Source organism: Mixophyes fleayi, chromosome 8 (assembly GCF_038048845.1).
Source record: "Mixophyes fleayi isolate aMixFle1 chromosome 8, aMixFle1.hap1, whole genome shotgun sequence".
NCBI lineage: Eukaryota > Metazoa > Chordata > Amphibia > Anura > Limnodynastidae > Mixophyes > Mixophyes fleayi.
In genome coordinates this window covers 116139560-116164299 of record NC_134409.1, presented here as the reverse complement: position 1 = coordinate 116164299, position 24740 = coordinate 116139560, and the positions used below count along the sequence as shown (strand labels likewise).

At 41.4% G+C, this 24740-nt stretch overlaps 1 protein-coding gene across 2 annotated transcripts in view; it reads left to right on the top strand.

The window, feature by feature from the left end:
* Positions 1-24740, top strand: part of ERC2 (ELKS/RAB6-interacting/CAST family member 2) — an 804554-nt gene that overhangs the window by 564475 nt on the left and 215339 nt on the right. For both annotated transcript variants that reach the window (XM_075183253.1, XM_075183252.1), the window contains one exon: positions 8990-9121. In XM_075183253.1, coding sequence (XP_075039354.1) covers positions 8990-9121 — 132 coding nt within the window. The remainder of the gene's footprint in view (positions 1-8989; positions 9122-24740) is intronic.

Here is a 24740-nt window from a genome sequence, read left to right as displayed (position 1 = left end):
AGCAAGTAGTATCATCCTACTTGCCCACCAGCAAGTAATGGCATCTTACCCACCAGCAAGTAGTATCATCTTACTTACCCACCAGCAAGTAGTAGCAACTTACCCACCAGCAAATAGAAGCATCTTACTTACCCACCAGCAAGTAGTAGCATTTTACTTACCTACCAGCAAGTAGTAACATCTTACTTACCCACCAGAAAGTAGTAGCATCTTGTTTACCTACCAGCAAATATTAGCATCTTACTTACCTATGAGCAAGTAGTAGCATCTTACTTACTTACGAGCAAGTAGTAGTATCTTACAAACCTGCCAGCAATCAGTAGCATCTTACTTACCTATGAGCAAGTAGTAGCATCTTACTTGCGAGCAAGTAGTAGTATCTTACAAACCTGCCAGCAATCAGTAGCATCTTACTTACCTACGAGCAAGTAGTAGCATCTTACTTACCTACGAGCAAGTAGTAGCATCTTACTTACCTACGAGCAAGTAGTAGTATCTTTCAAACCTACCAGCAATCAGTAGCATCTTACTTACCTACCAGCAAGAACTAACAGCTTACTTACCTACCAGCAAGAACTAACAGCTTACTTACCTACCAGCAAGTAGTAACTGTGGGCCTGATTCATTAAGGAAAGTAAAGCAAAAAAATTAGTAATTTTGAACCATGGCAAATCCATGTTACAATGCAACGGGTGCAAGTGAGTTTATTGTTTTGCACATAAGGAAAATAATGGCTGTTTTTTAATGTAGGACGCAAATACCTGTTAGCTTTATTTTTACACTGACATTAAAAGTTGATTTAGGACATGCTCTACCCCAATTCTAAATCTGTCCTCACATTTTAAATTTACCTCCCCCTCCAATACAACATGGTTTTGCCAAGGTTCAAAGTTGCTCATTTGTTTTGCATTATTTTCCTTCATGAATCAGGCCCTGCATCTGTATCTACCACCAAGTATTAATACTTTATATACATACTGGCAAGTAGTAACAGCTTTAATATCTTCCAGCAAGTATTGAATATTGACACCTGAGGCTCATTAATTATGGCGAACAATCAGAAGAAATTTAATTTAGTCAAGCGATCACTGGGAGAGATCTTAACAGACAAGCAGTCTCACGAGTTCTTAACAAGATTCCAATATCCTACAGTTTATAAAGAATTAGTTGTAAATATAGAGTTTCAATGCATATTTACTTGACAAAGTTCAATACGCCATTGTGGTTATATCATTCTGGTAAAGCTTAGAACATGTTCGCAGTTGCAACGTATTGAAAATGGAAACAAGTTCTGAGACACCAAAGGAGTTTGATCATAACTTCAAAGCTACAAGCAAATATATGTTATACATTACCCTTTATGTCCCAGAAATATGACCATTACAATGTCTGTTCCTCAGCAGTAGTAATAGCTGGCATACCTAATAAAAGCTCAAACAACTTACATAACTGCCTGCAATTAGTAGCTGCTCAAGTACATGCAAGCAAGTGATAACTGCTTACATAACTTTCTTGAAGTGGTAACTGCTTACGTACCTGCCTGCAAGTAATAACAGCTTGCGTACTGATCAGCAAACACTAGCAGCTAGCGCATCTACCAGCAAGTATTAACAGTATACGTAGCTACTAGGAAGTGCAAACAGCTTACGTACCTACCAGCAAGTAGTAATTGCTTACGTATCTACCAGCAAGTAGAAATTGCTTACGTACCTACTAGCAAGTAGTAATTGCTTACGTACCTACCATCAAGTAGAAATTGCTTACGTACCTACTAGCAAGAAGTAATTGCTTACGTACCTACCAGCAAGTAGTAATTGCTTACGTACCTACCAGCAAGTAGAAATTGCTTACGTACCTACTAGCAAGAAGTAATTGCTTACGTACCTACCAGCAAGTAGTAATTGCTTACGTACCTACCAGCAAGTAGTAATTGCTTACGTACCGACCAGCAAGTAGCAATTGCTTACGTACCTACCAGCAAGTAGTAATTTCTTACGTACCTACCAGCAAGTAGTAATTGCTTACGTACCGACCAGCAAGTAGCAATTGCTTACGTACCTACCAGCAAGTAGTAATTGCTTACGTACCTACCAGCAAGTAGCAATTGCTTACGTACCTACCAGCAAGTAGCAATTGCTTACGTACCTACCAGCAAGTAGAAATTGCTTACGTACCTACTAGCAAGTAGTAATTGCTTACGTACCTACCAGCAAGTAGAAATTGCTTACGTACCTACCAGAAAGTAGTAATTGCTTACGTACCTACCAGCAAGTAGTAATTGCTTACGTACCTACCAAAAAGTAGCAATTGCTTATGTACCTACTAGCAAGTAGAAATTGCTTACGTACCTACTAGCAAGTAGTAATTGCTTACGTACTTACCAGCAAGTAGTAATTGCTTACGTACCTACCAGCAAGTAACAATTGCTTACGTACCTACCAGCAAGTAGTAATTGCTTATGTACCTACCAGCAAGTAGCAATTGCTTACGTACCTACCAGCAAGTAGCAATTGCTTACGTACCTACCAGCAAGTAGCAATTGCTTACGTACCTACCAGCAAGTAGCAATTGCTTACGTACCTACCAGCAAGTAGAAATTGCTTACGTACCTACCAGCAAGTAGTAATTGCTTACGTACCTACCAGCAAGTAGAAATTTGTTACGTACCTACTAGCAAGTAGAAATTTGTTACGTACCTACCAGCAAGTAGAAATTTGTTACATACCTACCAGCAAGTATTAACAGCTTACGTATCTACCAGTAGGTAGTAAAGGTTTATGTTCCTGCCATCAAGTACAATTACCAGCAAGTAAAAATCACTTATGTACTTGCCAGAAAGCGAGTTCCCCAGCAAACCACTTATTTAACTTTCACCCTGATTTCAGTTGTGAATTAACCCTGATTTCTTAGTGATAGATCTGAAATGTTGTATGACCAGCTAGTCTCTGCTTGCTGGTTGCCACATATTTGTGTATCACACCCCACAGTTCTAAACTCTGCTTTCATTTGCAAGTAAAAATCAGAGAGACCCGTGTAATGAGAAGGTTTATGTGGATAACCCACATTTTGTTTTGCATCAGTTATTTCTTCGGAATTTTAATTCCATTTCACTAATAAAAAAAAACAATCTAAAGATGTTTAATATCCATATGAAGGATTTCCAGATGGGCCATGTTTGAAGGGTTCAGGAGCTGAAATCTTTGGATTAGAAAAATATTCAGCCTGTAACACTTTGAAGCTCCCCTCGTTTGTGTTCTGTACTAGGCTACATTGCTGTTTTTCAAACATGACTGAACTCTGCATTGCCTGGAGGGGCGATATTATGGTATTGATCTGTTACCAACGGTTCAATTCCGTGTTGTGTTCATTTCCATTAATGTATTTCATGAGTAATTGATTCAACTTGATCCCATCTACATTCTTGATAAATTGTGAAGTAATGGATTCCATACCCTAGGACACACCACTTTGGCCGGATCAGCAATTGTAGCGTAGTACACTACCACTGCAATTAATTGGATTGGATTAGCTTTTGAGTCCTGTGGCTCATTTCACAGCTATATAAACTCTGCGCTGAGCTTTAATAGTAGTTTTTGACATTTGATCAGAGATTAAACATTGGTATGTTACCCAACATAGTTAAAGAGTCAAAATAGAAGTTGCAAAAAAAAGTTGCTGCGAATTTCAGGTATGGAATACAGAGAACAACTCAGGATGGATTGGGAACCATGTTCCTTTGTAGAATAATCACTGTCATGAAAGTTGATGGGACTGTCACTTCTCGTTTCTGTTAAATGTGGAAAACTGAAAAATTGTCTGTTGCCTCATCTTTTGGGGGAATCTGCTTTCGCTACATGTTGCTAAAGTGCGGAAACAGCCACAAAGCCTAAAATAAGTTCTATGTACAGCTACTGCTCTCTGTACTACCTGTAGATCAGGCCTGTCCAACCTGTGGCCCTCCAGGTGTTGTGAAACTACAAGTCCCAGCATGCCCTTCCAGCTATCAGCTGGTTGTCTACCAGCAAAGCATGCTGGGGCTTGTAGTTTCACAACACCTGGAGGGCCACAGGTTGGACAGGCCTGCTGTAGATCTTAAGGAAGGCAGGTCCACCTTACAGGGTGTTCTCCTGAGAGTAAGAGGGTAATTGCCCCCCTACCCCTTTGCCAAGTCTTCTTGTCCATACTTCTACTGTATGTACTTTTGCTTTCCATGAATAAAAATAATTTGAAGGCAGTGATATACCTGAATGTTGGTGGGCTAGTAATACAGGGAGCCTCTCTGACATTAAAAGATTTGCCCACTTACAAATAAATGACTTCCGTTAAATATATTAGGCCCGAATATACAGTTTAGACAACAAGGCATCTTTGAGCTTTGGTTTAGAAGACCTAGAAATGAGTGTCACCCGTGGAAGAATACTGTTTAGTTTGGATACTCTGGGTAATACACACTGCTATGAAGTCGCAGAAATGCCTTGCTATGCTCACCCACTTTAAAAGTCCATTGTGTGTTATCTTCTCTGCACCTGTTAACCCTGTGCAGGTTTCAGACACCAACTGCTGCAACCAGACAGTTTGGTGATGATGTCACAGAGGAGATGTGATGTCACTGCAGCCTGCCCTTCTCCACTAGATGGACTACACACGGTAGAAACAGCCATTTTGTGTGCTGCACAATTCTCTTAAGGACGCTATCAGATCACTATGGGCTAATTATATCACCAAGGCACTTCATGACCAATACTTGTGGGATACTAGTTCCTAGGGAACTAATAGACATGAACACAGCTTCAGCTCACAAAATGGCTGCATCAGCTGTGAGTAGATGATAGGAGCTCTTTAGGTTTTTCTGTTACAGAACTTTGCCTTACATCTTTGTAACTGTGACACAATGTCTAATGCCTGTTCATACTAAACTGACATGTGTATTAGTTTTATTTTTTAAAAAAATAAAAAATAATATATATATATATATATATATATATATTTATTTCTCATTTTGATTGTCCAACAATAAAATATTACATTACAGTAACAGGATCAAGTGAATAAAGTCAGACCATATATTAAGTTATACAAAAGTGCAGAGCGATTAGTAAAAACAAGAAAGGATGGGGGGAATATACTTAACCATGATTTTGCCACCTGTTATACACCTCCCTAAAATTATCATACAAATTGTCCAACTTATAAGGATACTTATCTGTATGATAAGAAATCGTTAAAACAGGGAGATAGTCTGCAGATTCATAGAGAGAACCAATAACCTGCAGTTGAAAAAGCAAGAGAGAAGCTCTTTATACATGTAAGTATGAGGTCCTAGAAGTCACAAGGTTAATACATTCAATAAGAAAACAATCATCCTGTAACCCTGGTTTATATACATAGTACTGAAGTAAGAAGCACTTCATACATCATATCTGAATTCTGTAGAACAGTTTCCTGTGTGATGACCTTTTCTTTGAAGTAACTGGAAACGAGGATTGCCCATGATGGACTTCTGTATTCCACATCTGGATATAACTTACGTCTTTCTATTCCGTCTGATACTCCCATGGTTGGTGTACAGTTGCCTGACATGGAACCTTCTGCAACGCTTTCTAGCATACTACACCACAGCCACAAACTCACTGACATGATGGGCACATGTGTTGTAGATTGAACCAATACATTTCATTATGGGTTTTTTTTTTTTTATCTTGCTTGTAGCTAATCTGCATTCTATACAATAACTGAACCATTTTTAGGGAAAGTATGAAATAGACATACTCTATGAAAAGAATACTGTTGCATTTAAATTGGTATCCTCGGTTATGCCCCATTGCATACTGGTATCAGGACACAGGCAGTTCCCTCCTCAGCCAAACTGCATGTCTTTTAAAATTATTTTTTAACAATTTTTGGGCTAGGGACAGGCGACAGTTTGATGCTTTTTTTTAAAAAAAAAATTGGTGATCTCCTTGCGCTGCCTGGTTCTGATAGAGTGGTGCATAGGGGTAGTTTACACTTTCCAAACCTTAAGTAATACCTTGACCCTAACTTAAAATATGTTATTTTATTTGAAAATTACTTTGTTGACTTCCAACTGAGTATGCTAGGGGTATGGGGGTTTATACAATGAATAACAATATATTCTAGAAGACAATTAGAGAATATCGTCATCTACATAGCGCCACTAATTCTGCAGCGGTGGATATCCATTTATGAGCTAATACTTAGTCACCCACAGTCTAAATTCCCTAACATACACACACACAGACCGAGAGCAATTTGATAGCAGCCAAATAACCTACAAATATGTTTTTAGAGTGTGTGAGTAAACTAGAACCCAGAACACCCAGAGGATACCCACGCAAACATGGGGAAAACATACAAACTCCACACAGATAAGGCCATGGTCAGGAATCGAACTCATGACCCCAGTGCTGTGAGGCAGAAGTGCTAACCACTAAGCCACCATGCTGCTGTCTATTTCATACCTTGCAAAAGAATCCTGACATCTTATATAATACTCAACCTTTGTATAGAATGCCTGGATTTTCTACTATATTTATATATACTTTTAAAACTTTCACAGCTGTTATTGCTACATACTTGTACATTCTATTACAGGGTTTGCGATGAGACGGATCTACGCTCACACTTATCATTTCCGCCCTTCAACTTATTGACGTCACTAATGTCATACTGTGTATGAAATGTCATTGTTCAGCGCTGAGTGAAAAAAATAAAAGAATCTCCCATAAAATATTTGTCTGTAGCTAATGTTTGGAATTTGTTCCAGTGCTTTTCAAAAAAGAAAGATTTTACATCTTAATCAAGTGAAAAAATGTCCGAAAAATGTAACGTTCAATTCATCACATAGCCGTGACAGGTCAAATTAAGCCATTCTAATCCGTTGAAAATCTAGACTTGACCCCTCACATCTGGAAACTGATTCATGCCATCCATCCACCTGTATTCACCTTACGAATTAAATTCTGCAGAACACCACTCAACCCTGCACTGACAGTTCATTACAAGGAAGAGGAAACACATCAATTGTTATCAGTTTTGTAAATATATGTACTATTATGAGTGCACTTAATGTATTTCCCTTATAGTTTTTTTTGTGGCAGCAATTATTTGAATATTAAATCAATTTATTTGTAACTAAAGATTTTCTCTATCCTACTTGCATAATGTCTTATAGCTGTATTAGATAAGTTTTGGGTTGATGACTATACGGAAAGGGGTGATTGGATTTCAATACCAGGAGAAGGCTCTGTGTGTTTGGACCAAAGCTACGACCAATCACACACTGTCAAGAATGCCTACTCCAAAAATGTTTCCATCCCATTCGCTGTCAAATACAGTGGTTTAACATTTCACAAGTCTTTAATTGGATTGTAAGTGATGCCTTTGTGGCTGGTGATATAGAACAGATAAGCAGAATCAAGGAGATCCCTGTCTCATCTGTACCTAAAGCTAATTATTCGTCATGAAGTAATGTTATGTATTAGGCCATAAATGGGTACTTATCCAGAATAAAGAAAAGGGATTTAATTTTTATGGTTTTATGGCAAAAGGGCTTTCAAAAAACAACTAAATGCCATTGTAAAACAGTTGATATTAAAGCATTAGACCACCCCAACTGCACCCGTCTTTAGGTACACTAAAGACTGAGTTATTAGATACATTCTATCTGGACAGAACCCTCCCTAAAATAGAAACAAAAGTTACTTTTTTTTTTTTTTTACCAAAAATGAGGTGTATATATAATCACTGAATGACAATGTTGACGCTAATATCATGGGGTAATTGATCAAACTTAGAGTTCTGTCCAGTTTGAAAAGTGGAGATGTTACCTATAGCAACCAATCAGATTCTAGTTATCATTTATTTATTACATTCTACAAAATGATAGCTAGAACCTGATTGGTTGCAATAGGCAACATCTTCATTTTTCATACCCTGCGGAAATTCTCAGCTTGATACATTTACCCCGTTGAAACTTATAAATGTCTAAGCAAATATCATGGTATTTTCTTAGGCAACTATAAAATGTTACTGTCCCCCTTTCGTCATAGCACCGTAAGAATTATAGTTATGATCACCTATCCCTGAACACCCCCCCCCCCCCATCCTCCTCCTCTTCCATAATAAACTGTAGCATTCTAAAAGCAGATGAATGGGATCACTTGCCTGTTACTATTTGTGACTATTTTGTTGATCTTATTTTCTATTTTTTTCCTTTCTTTTTATGTTCTTTATTTCTAAATACTTTTATTTGTAAGTTAAACAAATGAGCTTGTTAAGCCTACCAATCTCCTTCCGCAGTTTATTGTATTAACATTGATGGAGAACGAAGGACCACCAATGAAAAAATAATTACTGATATTGTACCCGATCTGTAGAATTCAAGCTATTAAAAAGAAATTGGGTATCAATAAACGTGAATAAAGGTATTGTAGCACCAACTACTAGTTGACACTTCTTCAGCTGAATTACAGTTGCTAGGGGAAATGTTCCACGTCCCTCCCCCAACTCGCTGTATTCCATACCGATGTCACCATTGGCACTGGATAGGTTCCCCTGTCAAACAGAGGGAGCTGATATAATCCTGGCTAAGCAATAGAGATGTGATAACTATATAAGGGAATAGAGATGGCAAGTATAATCCATACATTGAAAGTTAAAGAAAGACAGAAATCTTATGTGGTATTAATTATTTTATGGGTTCTTTTTATAATTTTGTATTAATGCTTTGTCTGCAAATTATTTTATATTTTTCCCCTGAGCCAGATGGATGTACAGAACCAGCCACTGTTTACTTTTTCCCGCACACGTGGTTTTATTTTACTAGTGGCAGGATGAAGAGATAATGTTGTGCATTTGGAGTGCAATCAGTTTTTTAAATGACGGGTGAGATGAGGACACGGCTGGTTATCTTCATTTGGTTTGTTACAAATTACAGCTAACTGTGCTTTATGTTTTGTTTTCTACCCAGACACAAAACCGGATGAAACTAATAGCGGACAACTATGAAGATGATCATCACCACCATCACCATCACCACCATCACCACCACCATCGTTCTCCTGGGAGAACGCTCTCTAGCCATAGACCCTCTCCAGATCAGGTTAGAATCTTTAAGTTTGTTGAACAGCAGTGAAACACAGATTGAATGTACGACCTTGATATGTTTCGCATAGAGATATTTGTTTCGCTTGATACAATTTTGTTGTTGTTGCTGTTAACATTGTTATATAAGATAATAATATGAATTAATTGTGCAAGTTGTAATGTAAACACATTACAATCACTATCAGTATTGGGGACAACACATTTTTTGAACAGGGGACACGGCAGTGAACTATGGATATTACAGAACCATTCGGCAATTACGCTTGCTGGTTTTAGCAAATAGCGATAGTACTATCCCAGCAGGTGTTCACACTGAAATACTTCACAATGGGGGTAGAAGGGGCTAAATTATGACTTGAGTGTAGCAAATATCACTTACTGGGCCTGATTCATTGAGGAAAGTAAAGCAAATAAATTCAGTAACTTTGAACCTTGGCAATTCCATGTTGCATTGGAGGGGGAAGTAAATTTAAATTATGGGGACAGATTTATAGTTGGGGTAGCGCATGTCCTAGATCAGCGGTCAGGGAACAGGGGTAAATTACCCCAAATGCTGCCGATTCACATGCTGCCAGTTGGATTGTAGACCCCTTTAAATGTGAAATTGCTGTTGTACCAGAAGAGCCTCAAGGGTTGGCAGAGGCACTTCTTGAGCGTCGATGCAATAATGAAGCACGTATTGCATTTGAAAACAAAGCAGATCTGTCATATTTTTGGATGTCAACAGCTGCAAAGGCATCAAAATTGAACATGAGGCAGTCAAAAAGTTGCTGCCTTTTGCAACAACCTACCTTTGCGAACAAGGATTTTCCACTCTAATGAACATAAAAACAAAGCAGAGAAATCGATTGGACGCTGAAGACTGTATCCAAATTGCTCTGACATCAAAATGCCCCAATATTGATGCTCTCGTATCAAATATGCAGCAACATCATTTCTCCAAAGTTTTGAAGTTGAAGCTTTCGAATAAATTTTGAATAGATTCAATAAAATTTTGAATTCCAATAATTAATAATATATGATTTCCTTCCTTTCAAATCAAGGGGGTAACGTCGGCGTATGTAAATATATTTGGGGGTTAAAGGTAAAAAAAGTTCCCTGACCCCTGTCCTAGATCAACTTTTAATGTTCAGTGTAAAAATAAAACTATCATGTATTTGTGTGTTAGATGAATAAACAGCCAGTATTTATCTTATGTGCAAAATAATAAACTCATTTGCACCCCTTGCATTGTAACATGGTTTTGTCCAGGAGACAGGCCCACTGTGTCTTGCATAAATATATAGTGGTAAATGTATCCATTTTGAAGGTGTTGATCAGATTCTAGCTATCATTTATCTAGTTACAATTTAGAAAATGATAGCTAGAATCTTATTGGTTACTATGGGCAACACCTACACTTTTTCCTCTTTAGAAAGTTTAATCAATCTAGCCCTTAGTCTTTGTACATCTACATCTAATTTATTACATTGTTTGCCTTTAGGCCCTAAAAAAAAGTCTCCGAAATGTGAATATATATTGTCAAAACATTAGGATTTCTAAAATTGAAAACTTGTGGCTCAACAATGGTTGTCATTAATAAAATATTTTGCTTTGCTTGCCTTTAGGTCCACATTAAGCCCAAGATGTTTAGCGCTTTAAAAGTAACAGACCCGGTTCGCGTCAAACGTATTAAGAGTGGACTTTCGCCAAAAATGTGTTTTATTAAAATAAGAGTTATTTTGGCAGCGGAATGATGACATTTAAACAATTTAATAATTTACTGTAAATGGAGCCTTGATTTCCACTTGCAAAAAAAAAAAAGAAATGTCTTTGATAGAGATCCCAAGGCACGCCACAGCCCTCGATTCCGTGTGCTGCTTGAAACTCTGCAGTTTTTCAAAAATATCTCTTGGGATTTATTTACAAAAGAAAAATGAGAATGCATGATTATTTATAAATCGACAACATCTTCTGCAGTACTGGTTTAATGATGTGCCCATTTATTTATCAAGGGACTGACCTAAAGAACAGGTTATATTTAATAAGCCACAACTGTAAAGGCAGATGGTTTAGTTGCAGTGTCATCAAGAAAGAACGGATTGCGTGTTATCATTATATCCAGCAAAATAGAATGGATGTTCTGTTTTGATCACAATGATCCATTGAGTTTGGGCATTAAGGCTTTGACATGTCAGTGAACATATTGCAGTAGCCAGTGATGTTTCCCCTTTCCATGCATATCTTCTTAGTGTCCAGCAGATGTTGGAAATAAATTTCAGAACCTCCACTTGCCGGATGGCAGCAATTGATCATCAAAATACTTCATACGTCCTCTGTCACTAATCTGGGAAGCTCGCCCAGGCTAAAAACATATGTTTAAATGTTCTGCAACTGGGTTTTTTTTAAATAAACAAACCATTTACTTATTAGAAGTGACAAATTTTGGTTTACTATGGCAAATTAGCTACACTTGGTTATCTAAGGCAATGTGGCCTGTCCATCTTGTTAATCACTTTAACCTGCTTGCTTAGAGAGCACTATGGTATAGAGAGAAGGACAAGCATAGCTGAGAGGGGTATCTTCAATAGTAGTATCCCTTTGGTTTTAAGAGAGATCGGTATTTCCTCAAATCTGAGCTCAGAATTTATAGGCAACTTTAGGTAGCACTTCAGCTGCCAGGGGTCTGTGACAAAATCGCATCTCAGTAAGCTCTCAAACAATAATTTTTTACATTTTTGTGATGCAATGATTTCTCCAGGAATAACATTTTCTTTGTTTTACTCTACCCAAGCAATTTATTTTTGTTCGAATGATTTAGGGGTTTCTTTTGGTACCATAGTCAAATGCACTTTTTCATGAGTCTTCCCTTAGCTAATTTCACAAACTTATCTCAACCCTCGTAATATACCTCTCATGTTATTTTGCAACTTCTACGAACTACAAATATACTAAGGGTTCTATTCATCAGGACCTCTCCGTAATGAAGTTTTTCTATGGCTGTGATGAGGAAGGAGGATAACAGGGCGATTGTGTGATGTGGATGATTGTTGAAGTGAGTGGTGAAGTTGGGATGTGAAAGTGTTTGGTAAGAGGAATGAGAATGCTGATTTGTGATGTGGCAGGTGGCTGATGAGATTGGTGACTGTGTGATGTTAATGGTGGTTGATGAGAGTGGTGACTGTTTGATGTGGAAGGTGGTTGATGAGAGTTGTAATGGTGTGATGTGGAAAGTGGTTGAAGAGAGTGGTGACATGATGTGAAAGGTGGTTGAAGACGGCGGTGACAATGTAATGTGGAAGGTGGTTGATGAGGGGTGACGGTGTGATGTGGAAGGTGGTTGATGAGGGGTGACGGTGTGATGTGGAAGGTGGTTGATGAGGGGTGACGGTGTGATGTGGAAGGTGGTTGATGAGGGGTGACGGTGTGATGTGGAAGGTGGTTGATGAGGGGTGACGGTGTGATGTGGAAGGTGGCTGATGAGGGGTGACGGTGTGATGTGGAAGGTGGCTGATGAGGGGTGACAGTGTGATGTGAAAGGTGGTTGATGAGGGGTGACGGTGTGATGTGTAAGGTGGTTGAAGACGGCGGTGACAGTGTGATGTGGAAGGTGGTTGATGAGGGGTGACGGTTTGATGTGGAAGGTGGTTGATGAGGGGTGACGGTGTGATGTGAAAGGTGGTTGAAGACGGCGGTGACAGTGTGGTGTGGAAGGTGGTTGATGAGGGGTGATGGTGTGATGTGGAAGGTGGTTGATGAGGGGTGACAGTGTGATGTGGAAGGTGGTTGATGAGGGGTGACGGTGTGATGTGGAAGGTGGTTGATGAGGGGTGACGGTGTGATGTGGAAGGTGATTGATGAGGGGTGATGGTGTGATGTGGAAGGTGGTTGATGAGGGGTGACGGTGTGATGTGGAAGGTGGTTGATGAGAGTGTTGATGGTGTAATGTGGGCGATAGCTGAAGAGAGTTGTGACTGCATAAAAAGGAAGGTGAATGACAGTTGTATCTCTGAGGTGGACACTGGTTACAATATGGGAGACTGGGTGGGATGGTGATTTGTGATGATGGTGTCTTGTAGACTGTTACATTAAGTAGTAGGCAGTAAATGGATTAAAAAAGGTTTTATTTAAAAGATGTATTCTTACAGCAGATGTATATACTCACAGATACGACTGTAGCAGTGTGTGTCTCCTAAACGTAATCTGTGGTGCTTTCAGATGGATTTTACAAAGTCCATATCATTAGTGTGCAATCAAACTGGTGTGCCATAAACTGTTTAAATGGATCTTACCTGTTATAGTCACATTCACGCCTTAGAGTGTGAATGTCTTTTACTATGGTGCTTTCCCTGTAGAGCGGAAAAATGTCTCAAATTGGAATCACTGGTGGTCAGCTGAGTAATTGTCAATGTTAGCGTATTGCGATTCTTCACCCATTATTGTATGGATGGGCTGTTTGTTTTTGATGTGTAGTGATATGGATGTAATAATACCTATGACTACCTACATGTTCAGTGCAGCCCACATGTTTCACACTTTGTTGATAACATTGCAGTAAAACACAATTGGAGTGACTGTTCTCTCGGTGTAATGGGTGTAAGGTTAGAATGGTGGATGATGATTGTGAGGTGGTAAAGTGGATCTGAAGAATAATGACTCCATTTGAAAAGAATGTTAAAAGGGTGACTGTGAAATGGATCATGTTGAGGATTTAAAATAAAACCTGGACTATGTATATTTATCATAGAAAGTTCCTTGTGTTAATTGCCAGAGAGAGAAGTGTGGATAATTGATACTGTCACCACCATATCACTTAGGCAGGGCCTGATTATCCAATAGACTGGCTAGACTGCAGTCTAGGGCCTGAGGCTTTTGGAGGGTACAAGATTTTTAGGGGTGCAAATTTGTGACAGATAGAGGTATACACTGAAATTTATTTTAAAAATTAAGCGAATATAAGGTCTCAGACCTCTTTGGGCGGGCTATCTTGGTCCCGTTTTTCTCTCTCCAGTAGCGCTACCAACTCCCAAATACCTTTGGGTACGACATTGGATCCAGTCGCAGCAATCATGCCCATACCTGCCACGCCCCCCTCTACGGCTTGTGAAGCAGCTGATTCACGTTCCCACGCTGGGGGCTTGCCTGCTTGGTACCAATGTCTCTTGACAGCTCCCAAGTATTGTAAATTGCAAGTTTAAGTGCAATGGGAAACTGATCTCAGTCAGCCCCTGACAGATGAGGACTGGGACCATGTTTTCAAAAATGTTTAGACCATGTGGAAATGTATCAATCACTCAGAAATGCTCATTAAAATGATCCATAGATTATACAATACCCTCTGTTAAATTACATAAAATTTGGCCCTCAATTTCTCAGCACTGTTGGATGGAGTGAGAGGAAGCCGGATCACTCTTTCATATTTTCTGGTCCTGTCCTAAAATCAGATCTCTATGGGACCAAGCTTTTGGACTGATACGACACTTCAGCCACTTTTTCCTTGATGAAGTGGTTCTCTTGGTGTGATTACTACGCTACTCATAGGACTGCACTCTTGTCCTCTGGGTCCAACTAGGAGCACGGTGGCTAAGTGGTTAGCACTTATGCCTCACAGCACTGGGGTCATGAGTTAAATTCCCGACCATGGCCTTATCTGTGTGGAGTTTGTATGTTCTCCCCGTGTTTGCGTGGGTTTCCTCCGGGTGCTCCGGTTTCCTCCCACACTCCAAAAAAATACTAGTAGGTTAATTGGCTGCTATCAAAATTGACCCTAGTCTCTCTCTCTCTCTCTCTCTGTCTGTCTGTGTGTGTATGTTAGGGAATTTAGACTGTAAGTTCCAATGGGGCAGGGACTGATATGAATGAGTTCTTTGTACAGTACTGCAGAATCAGTGGTGCGATATAAATAAATGGTGATGATGATGATGACACTATCTTTTCCTAACCCCCCTTCCGTAGGGGCCTATTGCGTACTCCACCTGACTACCTACTTTAGCAGCTCCAGGAGTTCCATCCCTCATATCCCCCCACACACCCTCCCCACATTTATCCTTTAGTTTGTACTATACCCTTGTTTCTGATCTTTTGGTTTGATATGTTTTTGTACGTGTTAACAATACCTGATGCTTTTAAAGGCCACTTGACCTTTGATTGTTCGTGCATTGGTATATTCACTCTGTCATATTTCACTTGTGTTATTTTTTGTACTTTTTCTTTAGAAAATGTATTAAAAACATTTTTGAGTTAAAAATTAAGAGAACAGTCGCTCTCTAAAGCCAAAAGAAAGCATGAAAGAATGTAGTAAGTTTTTAATCTTGATGTATTCCCATGGTAAAGCTGAAGTGTCAGTACCAGCAGTGTTAGACATTACTTGCCCGCCTCCAACAGACAGCAGTCCACTGATTGCTGGCCCAATTGAAATTGTTAAAAGATCCCAGCTGAGCTCAGAGGACATAAGACTTTTAGCTTGTTACCACTGACCTCCATTTATGAAGATACGTGGGGGGAAGCATCAATCGACCAACCAATATAAGAATCTGCTCAGTGCACTGCTCAGTGCCAACATCCATACTCCCGCTCCAGTACTATACTTGGAAGTATAGCAGCTCTTTGTGTTTATTCAACTCTTGTGTTCAATTTCCCCGAAAGCAGCACACCCATACCCACATTTCCATCTGTGGTGTTTTCGGCAGTCCTCATACCAGCTCATAAGTGCTGCTTCCACAGAGAGAAACAATTACACTGGGCAGCGATATGGCTCTTCATGGAGCAAAGTCCATATCCTCTTGCAGGGATCCCTGGTGGGGGTCTTAGACTGCACGTCAGTGTATTTGACTATATCCTTGGTTGATTCCAGTGCATCAGACCCTCTGCTCGGCTGACTATGCTCTGCTCTCTTTTCCCTGTATACCGACTCCAGGTTTGTTTGACTATCCTCACATTGTGCTTGTCTGCATTTCTATGTACCAGAGCCAGCTAGCTCAGTTCCACATTCTGCCTCATTAATCTGTATCATACAGCCAGGTTGTGTACCAGACCCGGCTCGTCCTGACCCAGATTCTACCTTTTGATTCTGTACCTTGCTGTCAGATCGTGTACCAGACCCCACTTATCCTGATTCCATTTCCGCCTCCTGATTTGGTACCAGATTGTGTACCTGAACCGGCCAGTCTGACTTTGCTCATCTCTTATTTGCACATTCTCCATACCATTCTACCTCCATCCGCAGTGCTGCATCTTGGGGTCGGCCAGTGGACCGCGACCTGCCAACTCTTGGCATTTAAGCCCATCCCACCTTGCGGCGGTTTTTGGTGAATACCAGGGCCTCTTTAGACTCTGCACCTCTGGTCAGCCATTGTCAGTCTTGATTAGCACTGAATCCTTAACCTGATTCGTTACACTCCATCCGCAATGGATCTCCTGCAAAACCTCAATGGAAGGGTAGACATCCAAGCAGATAATGCTATGTCTGCAGGACTTTTCACTATGCCTTGATGAATTCCACCAGCTCCTTTCCATACCCTCTGGGAATCTCATAGTCCCACCTACCAGTGGCAGTACTATCCCAGCCGGGAACCATAGTGAATTATTATTATTATTATCATTTATTTGTTAGGCGCCACAAGGTATCCGCAGCGCCGCACACAGTACTAACAGTAGACTATACAGGGTGAAACCATACAGAACAGTGAACAAAAAGTACTAATACTTCAGAAACTCCGGCCAGTCATATACAGTAAAGACGGAGCAGAAGAACAGGTATGGAGACAGGAGGGGAGGGGGCCCTGCTCATACGAGCTTACATCCTAAGGGAGGGTAAACAGACCAGGCACAAGAGGAGCCAGTTGAGGCAAGAGGAGAGAAGGGAAGACGAGCTAAAGGGAGGAGATGGGGGTTAAGTAGATGGTTGGTAGGCTTTGAGGAAGAGGTGAGTTTTGAGTGCACCTTTGAAGGAGCACAGAGTAGGAGAGAGACGGATGGAACAAGGGAGGTCGTTCCAGAGAAGGGGGGCTGCACGGGAAAAGTCTTGGATTCTGGAGTGGGAAGAGGTGATAAGAGTGGAGGAGAGGCAGCAGTCGTTGGCCGAGCGCAGGGAGCGGGCTGGAGTGTGAATGGAGAGGAGGTTAGAGATATAAGGGGCAGTAGAGTTGGAGAGAGCCTTGTAAGTGATGGTGAGGAGTTTGAAAGGGATTCTGTAGGGGAAGGGGAGCCAGTGTAAGGCAAGGCAGAGAGGTGAAGCTTCGCTCCTGTGGATATCATTCCAACAAGATGCTGTTTTCATAGAGTAACCATGGCATCGGGGACACGGAACAGCCAACCATCATGTGGGCAATCGAGAAGTGGAGACATCTGCTGGAGGGGGCTTTACATCCAGTGTCATTATTCACTGATCACAAGAACTTGGCATATTTGCAGTTAGCCAGCAGACTAAACCCAAGAAAAGCGCGCTGGTCATTGTTCTTTATGTATTGATTTTCTTAATCGTTCTATAATTGTTGTTTGATCAATGTAACTTAATCTGTATACTGTTTAAATGTTGAAAAATTCCCTAATAAAATATGTTTACAAAAAAGAAGAAAGAAAGTACCAGCAGTGGATAATGTACACAAACAATTCCAGGACATTTGGGTGAATGTCAAGACACTGCTGGCCAAATCCACCACCGCATACAAAACGCCGGCTGATAAAAGGAGAAGGAAGGGCCTACGTTTGGGTCGCGGAGACAAAGTCTCGTTAGCAACTAGGACCATTCGTCACTGTGTGCCCTCCATGAAATTTGCCCCGAGATACATTGGACCCTTTCAAATCTTCATTTCTGTGACATTTAGGCTGAGGTTAGCAGACTCCCTGCAGATTCCCAAAGTGTTCCACATCTCACTGCTAAAACAGTTCATCATCAATAGGTACTCCTTCCAGAACACGCCACCACTACCAGTTCAGTGTCATCACAGGAGGAGTATTAAACCAAGCAGGTTTTATATGTCTGCAGATACAGAGGTACCCTTCAATATCTTGTAGATTAGATGGGATTCAGCCTTGAGCAATACATCTGAAATTCCCCTATTAAAGGATTTGTTGTTGTCCGCTGGCCATCCTTGTGAGGGAGGGTGTCAGCCCGGGCAGCATGGTGGCTTAGTGGTTAGCATTTCTGCCTCACAGCACTGGGGTCATGAGTTTGATTCCCGACCATGGCCTTATCTGTGTAGAGTTTGTTTGTTCTCTGCGTGCTTGCGTGGGTTTCCTCCGGGTGCTCTGGTTTCCTCCCACAATCCAAATACATACTAGTAGGTTAATTGGCTGCTATTAATTGACCTTAGTCTTTCTCAGTGTGTGTGTTGTTAGGGAATTTAGACTGTAAGCTCCAGTGGGGCAGGGACTGATGTGAGTGAGTTCTCTGTACAGCGCTGCGGAATTAGTGGCGCTATATAAATAAATGATGATGTTGATGAGGATACTGCCAGTTCCAGCAGTCATCACTGCTCTTTCTCCAACACTCAGCAGTTCACTGATTGCTGGTCCTCCTAATTAGAATCCTTACCAGAACCCAGCTGGGTGTCACCAATTAACCAGCCACTATAAGTAACTTCTTAGTGTATCATTTGTGTCCAACATCAATTCTCCCACTCCATGACTATACTTGAAAGTATAGCAGCTCTTTGTGTTTCTTTGTGTTTCCTCATCTCCTTTGTCCATTCTCCCCAACAGCATCACACCCTTACCTCCATTTCCATCTGCTGTGTTTTCGGCAGAGTCCTCATGCTGGTTTAGTACTCTGCTGCTTTCATGGAGGGAACCAGCTACACTGTGCCTCAACCTGGGTCCTCACTGAGCGAACTCCATAAACTCTTGCTGGGATCCGGTGTAAGTCCGGTGTCGGTTAGACTCTGCGCCAGTGTGTTTGGTTGTGCCATTCCCGACTGCTAGTTATTGTCATATGTATGTGTGTACTCCTCTACACTTGCTGTCTATCTCTTTTCTGCGTGATCACTTTGATATACTTTGTTGTGCTGTTCAAACAGTGCCAAGACATCCGTGTACCTCATTACATGTTATAACTAGTGTCCATTCATGAGCCGCCAAATAATCAGAGACTTGTGACCTTAATAGTATTGTGTCAACCAGGGGCAGATCTAGAAAAATGCTGTACCCGGGGCGATTTGGGGGGGGGGGGGGGCGATTTAAACCCCGCCCCTTTCTAACATCTCAGGCTGCCGACGGCTGCACACTATGTGCAGGTCCGTCCAGCCGTGACAGGCAGGGACAGTGTGCTGCCCGGCTGCTCTTATTGTGTTTTAAACACAGTCAGAGCAGCCGGGCAGCACACTGTCCCTGCCTGTCACGGCTGGACGGACCTGCACATAGTGTGCAGCCGTTGGCAGCAAGTGTCTGCTAGGGGGGCGATCGCCCCGGTCGCCCCCCTCCCTGGATCCGCAACTGGTGTCAACATAGATTGAGCAAACTCCATAGCAATACTTAGAACTTTGTCTTTCACCTTTCCAGATTGCCTGTTTATTATTATGAAGCAATTTCATGGTTGTTAATATTACATTTTATTGTTGTGTGGTTTTATAGTGTATAAATGTACCAAATGAACATTCTGAGTCAGTGGTTTAATGTGATCGTGGTCACATCATCAGGGTGAGGAAACCATATAGGAAAACAGTAAAATGCACTGAGAACCTCTGAATAGTGTGTGACTATACCATGTAAAAATAATCTCCAGAATTACATAAAGAAGACTGAATGTGCCAAAACCCACTGAGATCTATTAATATGGTACTACTCATACTACTCACAAACAGTCATAATCGCAAAATGTGTGAGCATTAATTATACGTATAAAGAGCTGTTAGAAGTAGCCATATAAACCTGACAGTGACAATCTGTAAATGTGAGCTTAAAAGTTTTCTTGCTATAGGTCAGTGATTCCCAATGTGTCATGATACCGGGCTGGATGTGTCATAATAATGGTGGAAAACGTTTGTAATATGCTATAGGAGTTATATTTGCAACATATATGGTATTCATTATAAGCATAACAAATTAGCAGTAATTTCCTTTTGGTTATTAACGACACTCATATTTATTAATAATTCTGTTTATATTTATTATATTTTGTTATGTATCTGTGATGTGGAAGCAAGTCTTCCCCTTTCACCGACCTGGCAATGATCAGCAGCAGTTCATTCTCTCGCTGGTCCCAGGGTATATAGGTCAGTGTAGGCAAACAGAGGTGAGGCAGGTGAAATGGGGCACATACATGTTTGATGAACATAATGGGCACTAAGACAACTTCTTTGTATAGGTAAATGATATAGGCTTATTTATTGTCTCTTTACTTTATATTTCACAACATGCAGCATATGTCACTTTGTACTCATGTGGAGTTCACTGTATAAGCATCCATTATCATCCCACCTAAATAAAAGATTTTTGGGTGATAACAAGTTTACTTGGCTCAAGAGCTAACCTATTATTATTATTATTATCATTTATTTGTTAGGCGCCACAAGATTTCCGCAGCGCCGTACACAGAGCAAACAGTAGACTTTACAGGGTGAGACAGTACAGAACAATAAACAAAAATACCAATGCTTCAGAAACTCCAGGCAGGTTAATGTACTAGAGGCGGAGCAGAAGAACAGGTGTGGAGACAAGAGGGAAGAAGGCCCTGCTCATACGAGCTTACATCCTAAGGGTGGGTGAAACTAAACAGACACAATGGGAGGAAGTGGAAGTATGGAGAGAAGGACCGGGAGGAGAGAGGGTAGAACGTTGGGAGAAGATGCGGGGTTAGGTAGAAGGTTGGTAGGCTTTAAGGAACAGGTGAGTTTTGAGTGCTCGTTTGAAGGAGCACAGATTAGGAGAGAGGCGGATGGAGCAAGGGAGGTCGTTCCAGTGAAGGGGGGCAGCACGGGAGAAGTCTTGGATTCTGGAGTGGGAAGTGGTGATTAGAGTGGAGGAGAGGCGGCGGTCATTGGCTAAGCGTAGGGAGCGGGCAGGAGTGTGAATGGAGAGGAGGTTAGAGATATAAGGGGCTGTAGACTGGGAGAGAGCTTTGTACGTGGTGGTAAGGAGTTTGAAAAGGATTCTGTAGGGGAAAGGGAGCCAGTGTAAGGCAAGGCAGAGAGGGAAAGCAGAGGAGGAGCGACGTGAAAGGAAGATGAGTCTTGCAGCCGCATTGATTTCAGAGCGGAGGGTGCGAGGTGGGAGTGGGGGAGGCCAGTAAGGAGGAGGTTGCAGTAATCATGGCGGGAGATGATGAGTGCGTGTATGATAGTTTTGGTGGCATCCTGAGAGAGGAAGGGACAGATGCGGGCAATAATGGCGAGGGATTGAATGTGGGGGGCAAAAGAGAGTGAGGAGTCAAGTGTGACCCCAAGGCAGCAGAGTTGGGTGACAGAGGAGATGGTGGAGTTGTTAACAACGATAGAGAGGTCATGGTGGGATGGGAGTCTAGGCGGGGGAAAGACAATGAGTTCAGTTTTAGAGATGTTAATTTTAAGAAAGCGCGAGGACATCCAGGAGGAGATGGCTGAGAGGCAGTCAGATACACGAGAGAGGAGGGAGGAGGAAAGATCAGGAGAAGAGATGTAGAGTTGAATGTCATCAGCATAGAGGTGATACTGAAGACTGAAAGAGGAGATGAGAGCGCCAAGGGAGGAAGTGTAGAGCGAAAAGAGTAGAGGGCCAAGAACAGAGCCCTGAGGGACTCCAATAGGGATAGGGGAGGGGGTGGAGGAAGAACCAGATGTGGATAGCCCCACAACCTACACGTGTTGTGGGGCTGTACATTGTTTGTCTCCTCCAGCACTGTAGCTATTGGGCTACTGACCTATGTTCCCCATCAGCCTTCAGTTCCTTAGTGTCTCTAAACTAATGCAAATGACCTTATATATTAGGGTACACTGGTTCTTTCTACTCCACTTCATCCAGGTCCACATCAATCTACTCTGTCAGATTCTAACTCTTTCCATACTCAAATTCAACTGCAATTATAGCTAGTAACTATAGTCTCTGAATCAGACAAGTTTGTGCAGGGCCAAATTAAGGGTTCCGGCCACCCTACGCTATTACAGCAGTAGCACCCTCCCTCTCCTCCCCCCAATATAGGCGCATAGGAATACACCTGAATATGAATATTCAGAATTTTTCTCCAGCATTAAAATTTAGACAGATTGTGCTGTTCTCTCTTACCAGTTCTCGCTCTTCTCTTTTGCCAGTTCTTGCCAGTTTGTTGTCTTCAAGTTGACTTCTGGAAATTCAAGGCCCTGTTTTTAAAATATGCAGCAATTGTATTATAATGCAAAATGTTAACAAACCCTGCATGATTAGGCTTTTTTGTCCAAAAGTACTAGTCAATTATGGCCAGATAAATATACCCCATAGCACAGGCATATGTAGGAAATAAAATATCTGAAAATAGTTGTCAAAGAGCTATAATCAAATACAAACCTCTATCAGTCCCACCTGACTAATATTTAGCATTCTAGTGAACCTAGAGACCATCCTCATAACCGCCACACAATAAAAAGATCATGCCCCCCCAAAGCTGCTTTATTTTTTGAATACCCCCCTCAGCCATTTCATCTACCCCTTTAGCAATTTCATCTACCCCTTCAGACATTTCATCATCCCTCTTCAGCCATTTCATCTGCCCTCTTTAGCCATCCCCCTCAGCCATATAATCAGCCCCCTTAGCATTTTCACATTTCCCCCACACACCCACCTCCTGGACATTAGGACTTACTCACCTGTTGTTCTGGTGCAGCAGTCTTCTCTCCAGCGCTATACATGACAGGCAGCTTGGCAGCAATTGCTGCTAGCTGCCTGTCATTGCGGCCGCAGACGCTTCTTACTCTGGTCTCATGAGATGTGGAAGTCCTGCTCTCGCAAGACCAGGCTAAGACCCGCAGCCGACCTGAATCGGCAATCGCTGCCTGGCTGCCTGTCATGTAAAAGTGACAGTCGGGCCACTCCCCCTTAAGACCAGGGGTGCTCCCTATGATTCCAGCTCCGCCACCACCATAATTAAAAGAAAAGATGTGGGGAAAAAATTAAATCGCCCTACGCTGCAGCCTGATCAGCCTATTGGTTGATCAGGCCCTGCTTCTGTCTCAGCACCTGACTCACACTCAGGTGACTCAGCAGGCATGCTCTGCTATGATTTTTCTCGGTGCATTCTTTACTTGAATTTGGAGACCTGTTTTTCTCTCCGCACATCTCTCTTGACTCTTGTAGAGCAAGGAGCACCTCTCTTGGAGCTCAGAACATCATCCCACTCGTTCTGCTCCCGTCCTCTTAATCTCAACATTGCAGTTTTCTAAGTGTCATAGTTTTCTCAGACCACAGGATGAACTCCCCCAATGGCTTGTAAGGCTGACCTCAGAATTCATATTAATCGTGTAGCACACACATTTATGAATCAAAAATAGCATAATCAAGAGCACAAAGTGGGGCATGTTTTATGCAGCTTAAATAACAGACTTGGGCTATATGTTAGGTATGCACCAGGATAACGAGTTTGTGTTGTAGTGGAAACTGTTAAGAAGTTTATTGAAGAATCGAGAGCAAACAGGAAAAACATAAACCTTGAAATAATGCAGGAATAAGTAATTGCCACAATTGTGTAGTCTTTGGTTGCATCACTGAAATAAACAATACCTATTGAAATAATACTGGAGCAGTCTAGACAAGGGAATATAATAAACAGTATCTCTTGAAGATATAGTGTAGCAGATGATACAGTCTTTGGCAAGGCAAGATAATGCAGAATGAAGCAATGCTGATGCAAATTAACACTGAGTCCAGTAATCACTGCAAAGCCCCTCTGTGTGTAATACTTAAACAAACAATATCTTTTTAAGTTATACTGGAGCAAATTAGGCAAGGCAAGTCTTAGGCAATGCAAGATAATGCAGAATGTCTCTTTAAGCAAGGCTGGTGATAATTAACACAGAGTCCAGTAATAACTGCAAAGTCCCGCTAGAGAGCAAACGATAGTTATCACAGTCCATGCCTGGGGATTCTGAGTTGAGCTATATGTGAATAGCTTGTAGATACAGACCTGTAGACAGTAGCCAGGAGACAAACAGAAACAGACTTGAATGATGCAACCAGATATCAGGAGTCTATTTAGGAAATGCACACCTACAAAGCAGCTCAGAAATGATTTAAAGCAAGGATGCAGGGATGTACTTCAGAGGAAGACACAACTACACAACAGCTCAGACTTGATGGAAGGGAAGATGCAGAGAACAACCAGCTGAACCCTAACACTCTTTGTGAATTTATATATATATAATGACAGCTGCCTTCTTGCTTGATCTTCAAAGATTGAGTAAAAAAAAATGGTATGGCACAACTAAGCAATAACATTTGAGGACATTCTCCATAAAGTTTTGTAGAGTACATTTATGTTTTGTATATTTGTGAGAAGGTGGCTCTACTACTACTAGTGTAGTAGCACATTAGAGCAATTTAATCCTATTTTCTTCCTGCCATTAGACGTACTTACCAACTTTTTTCAGTTGGTGTCCGGGAGACTCTCTGTGGCAGGTGGGCGTGCGAGGGGCGGGGCTCTGAAATCGCGTCATTTTGGCCCCGCCCCCGAGACGTAATGACGCAAATCGCGTCAT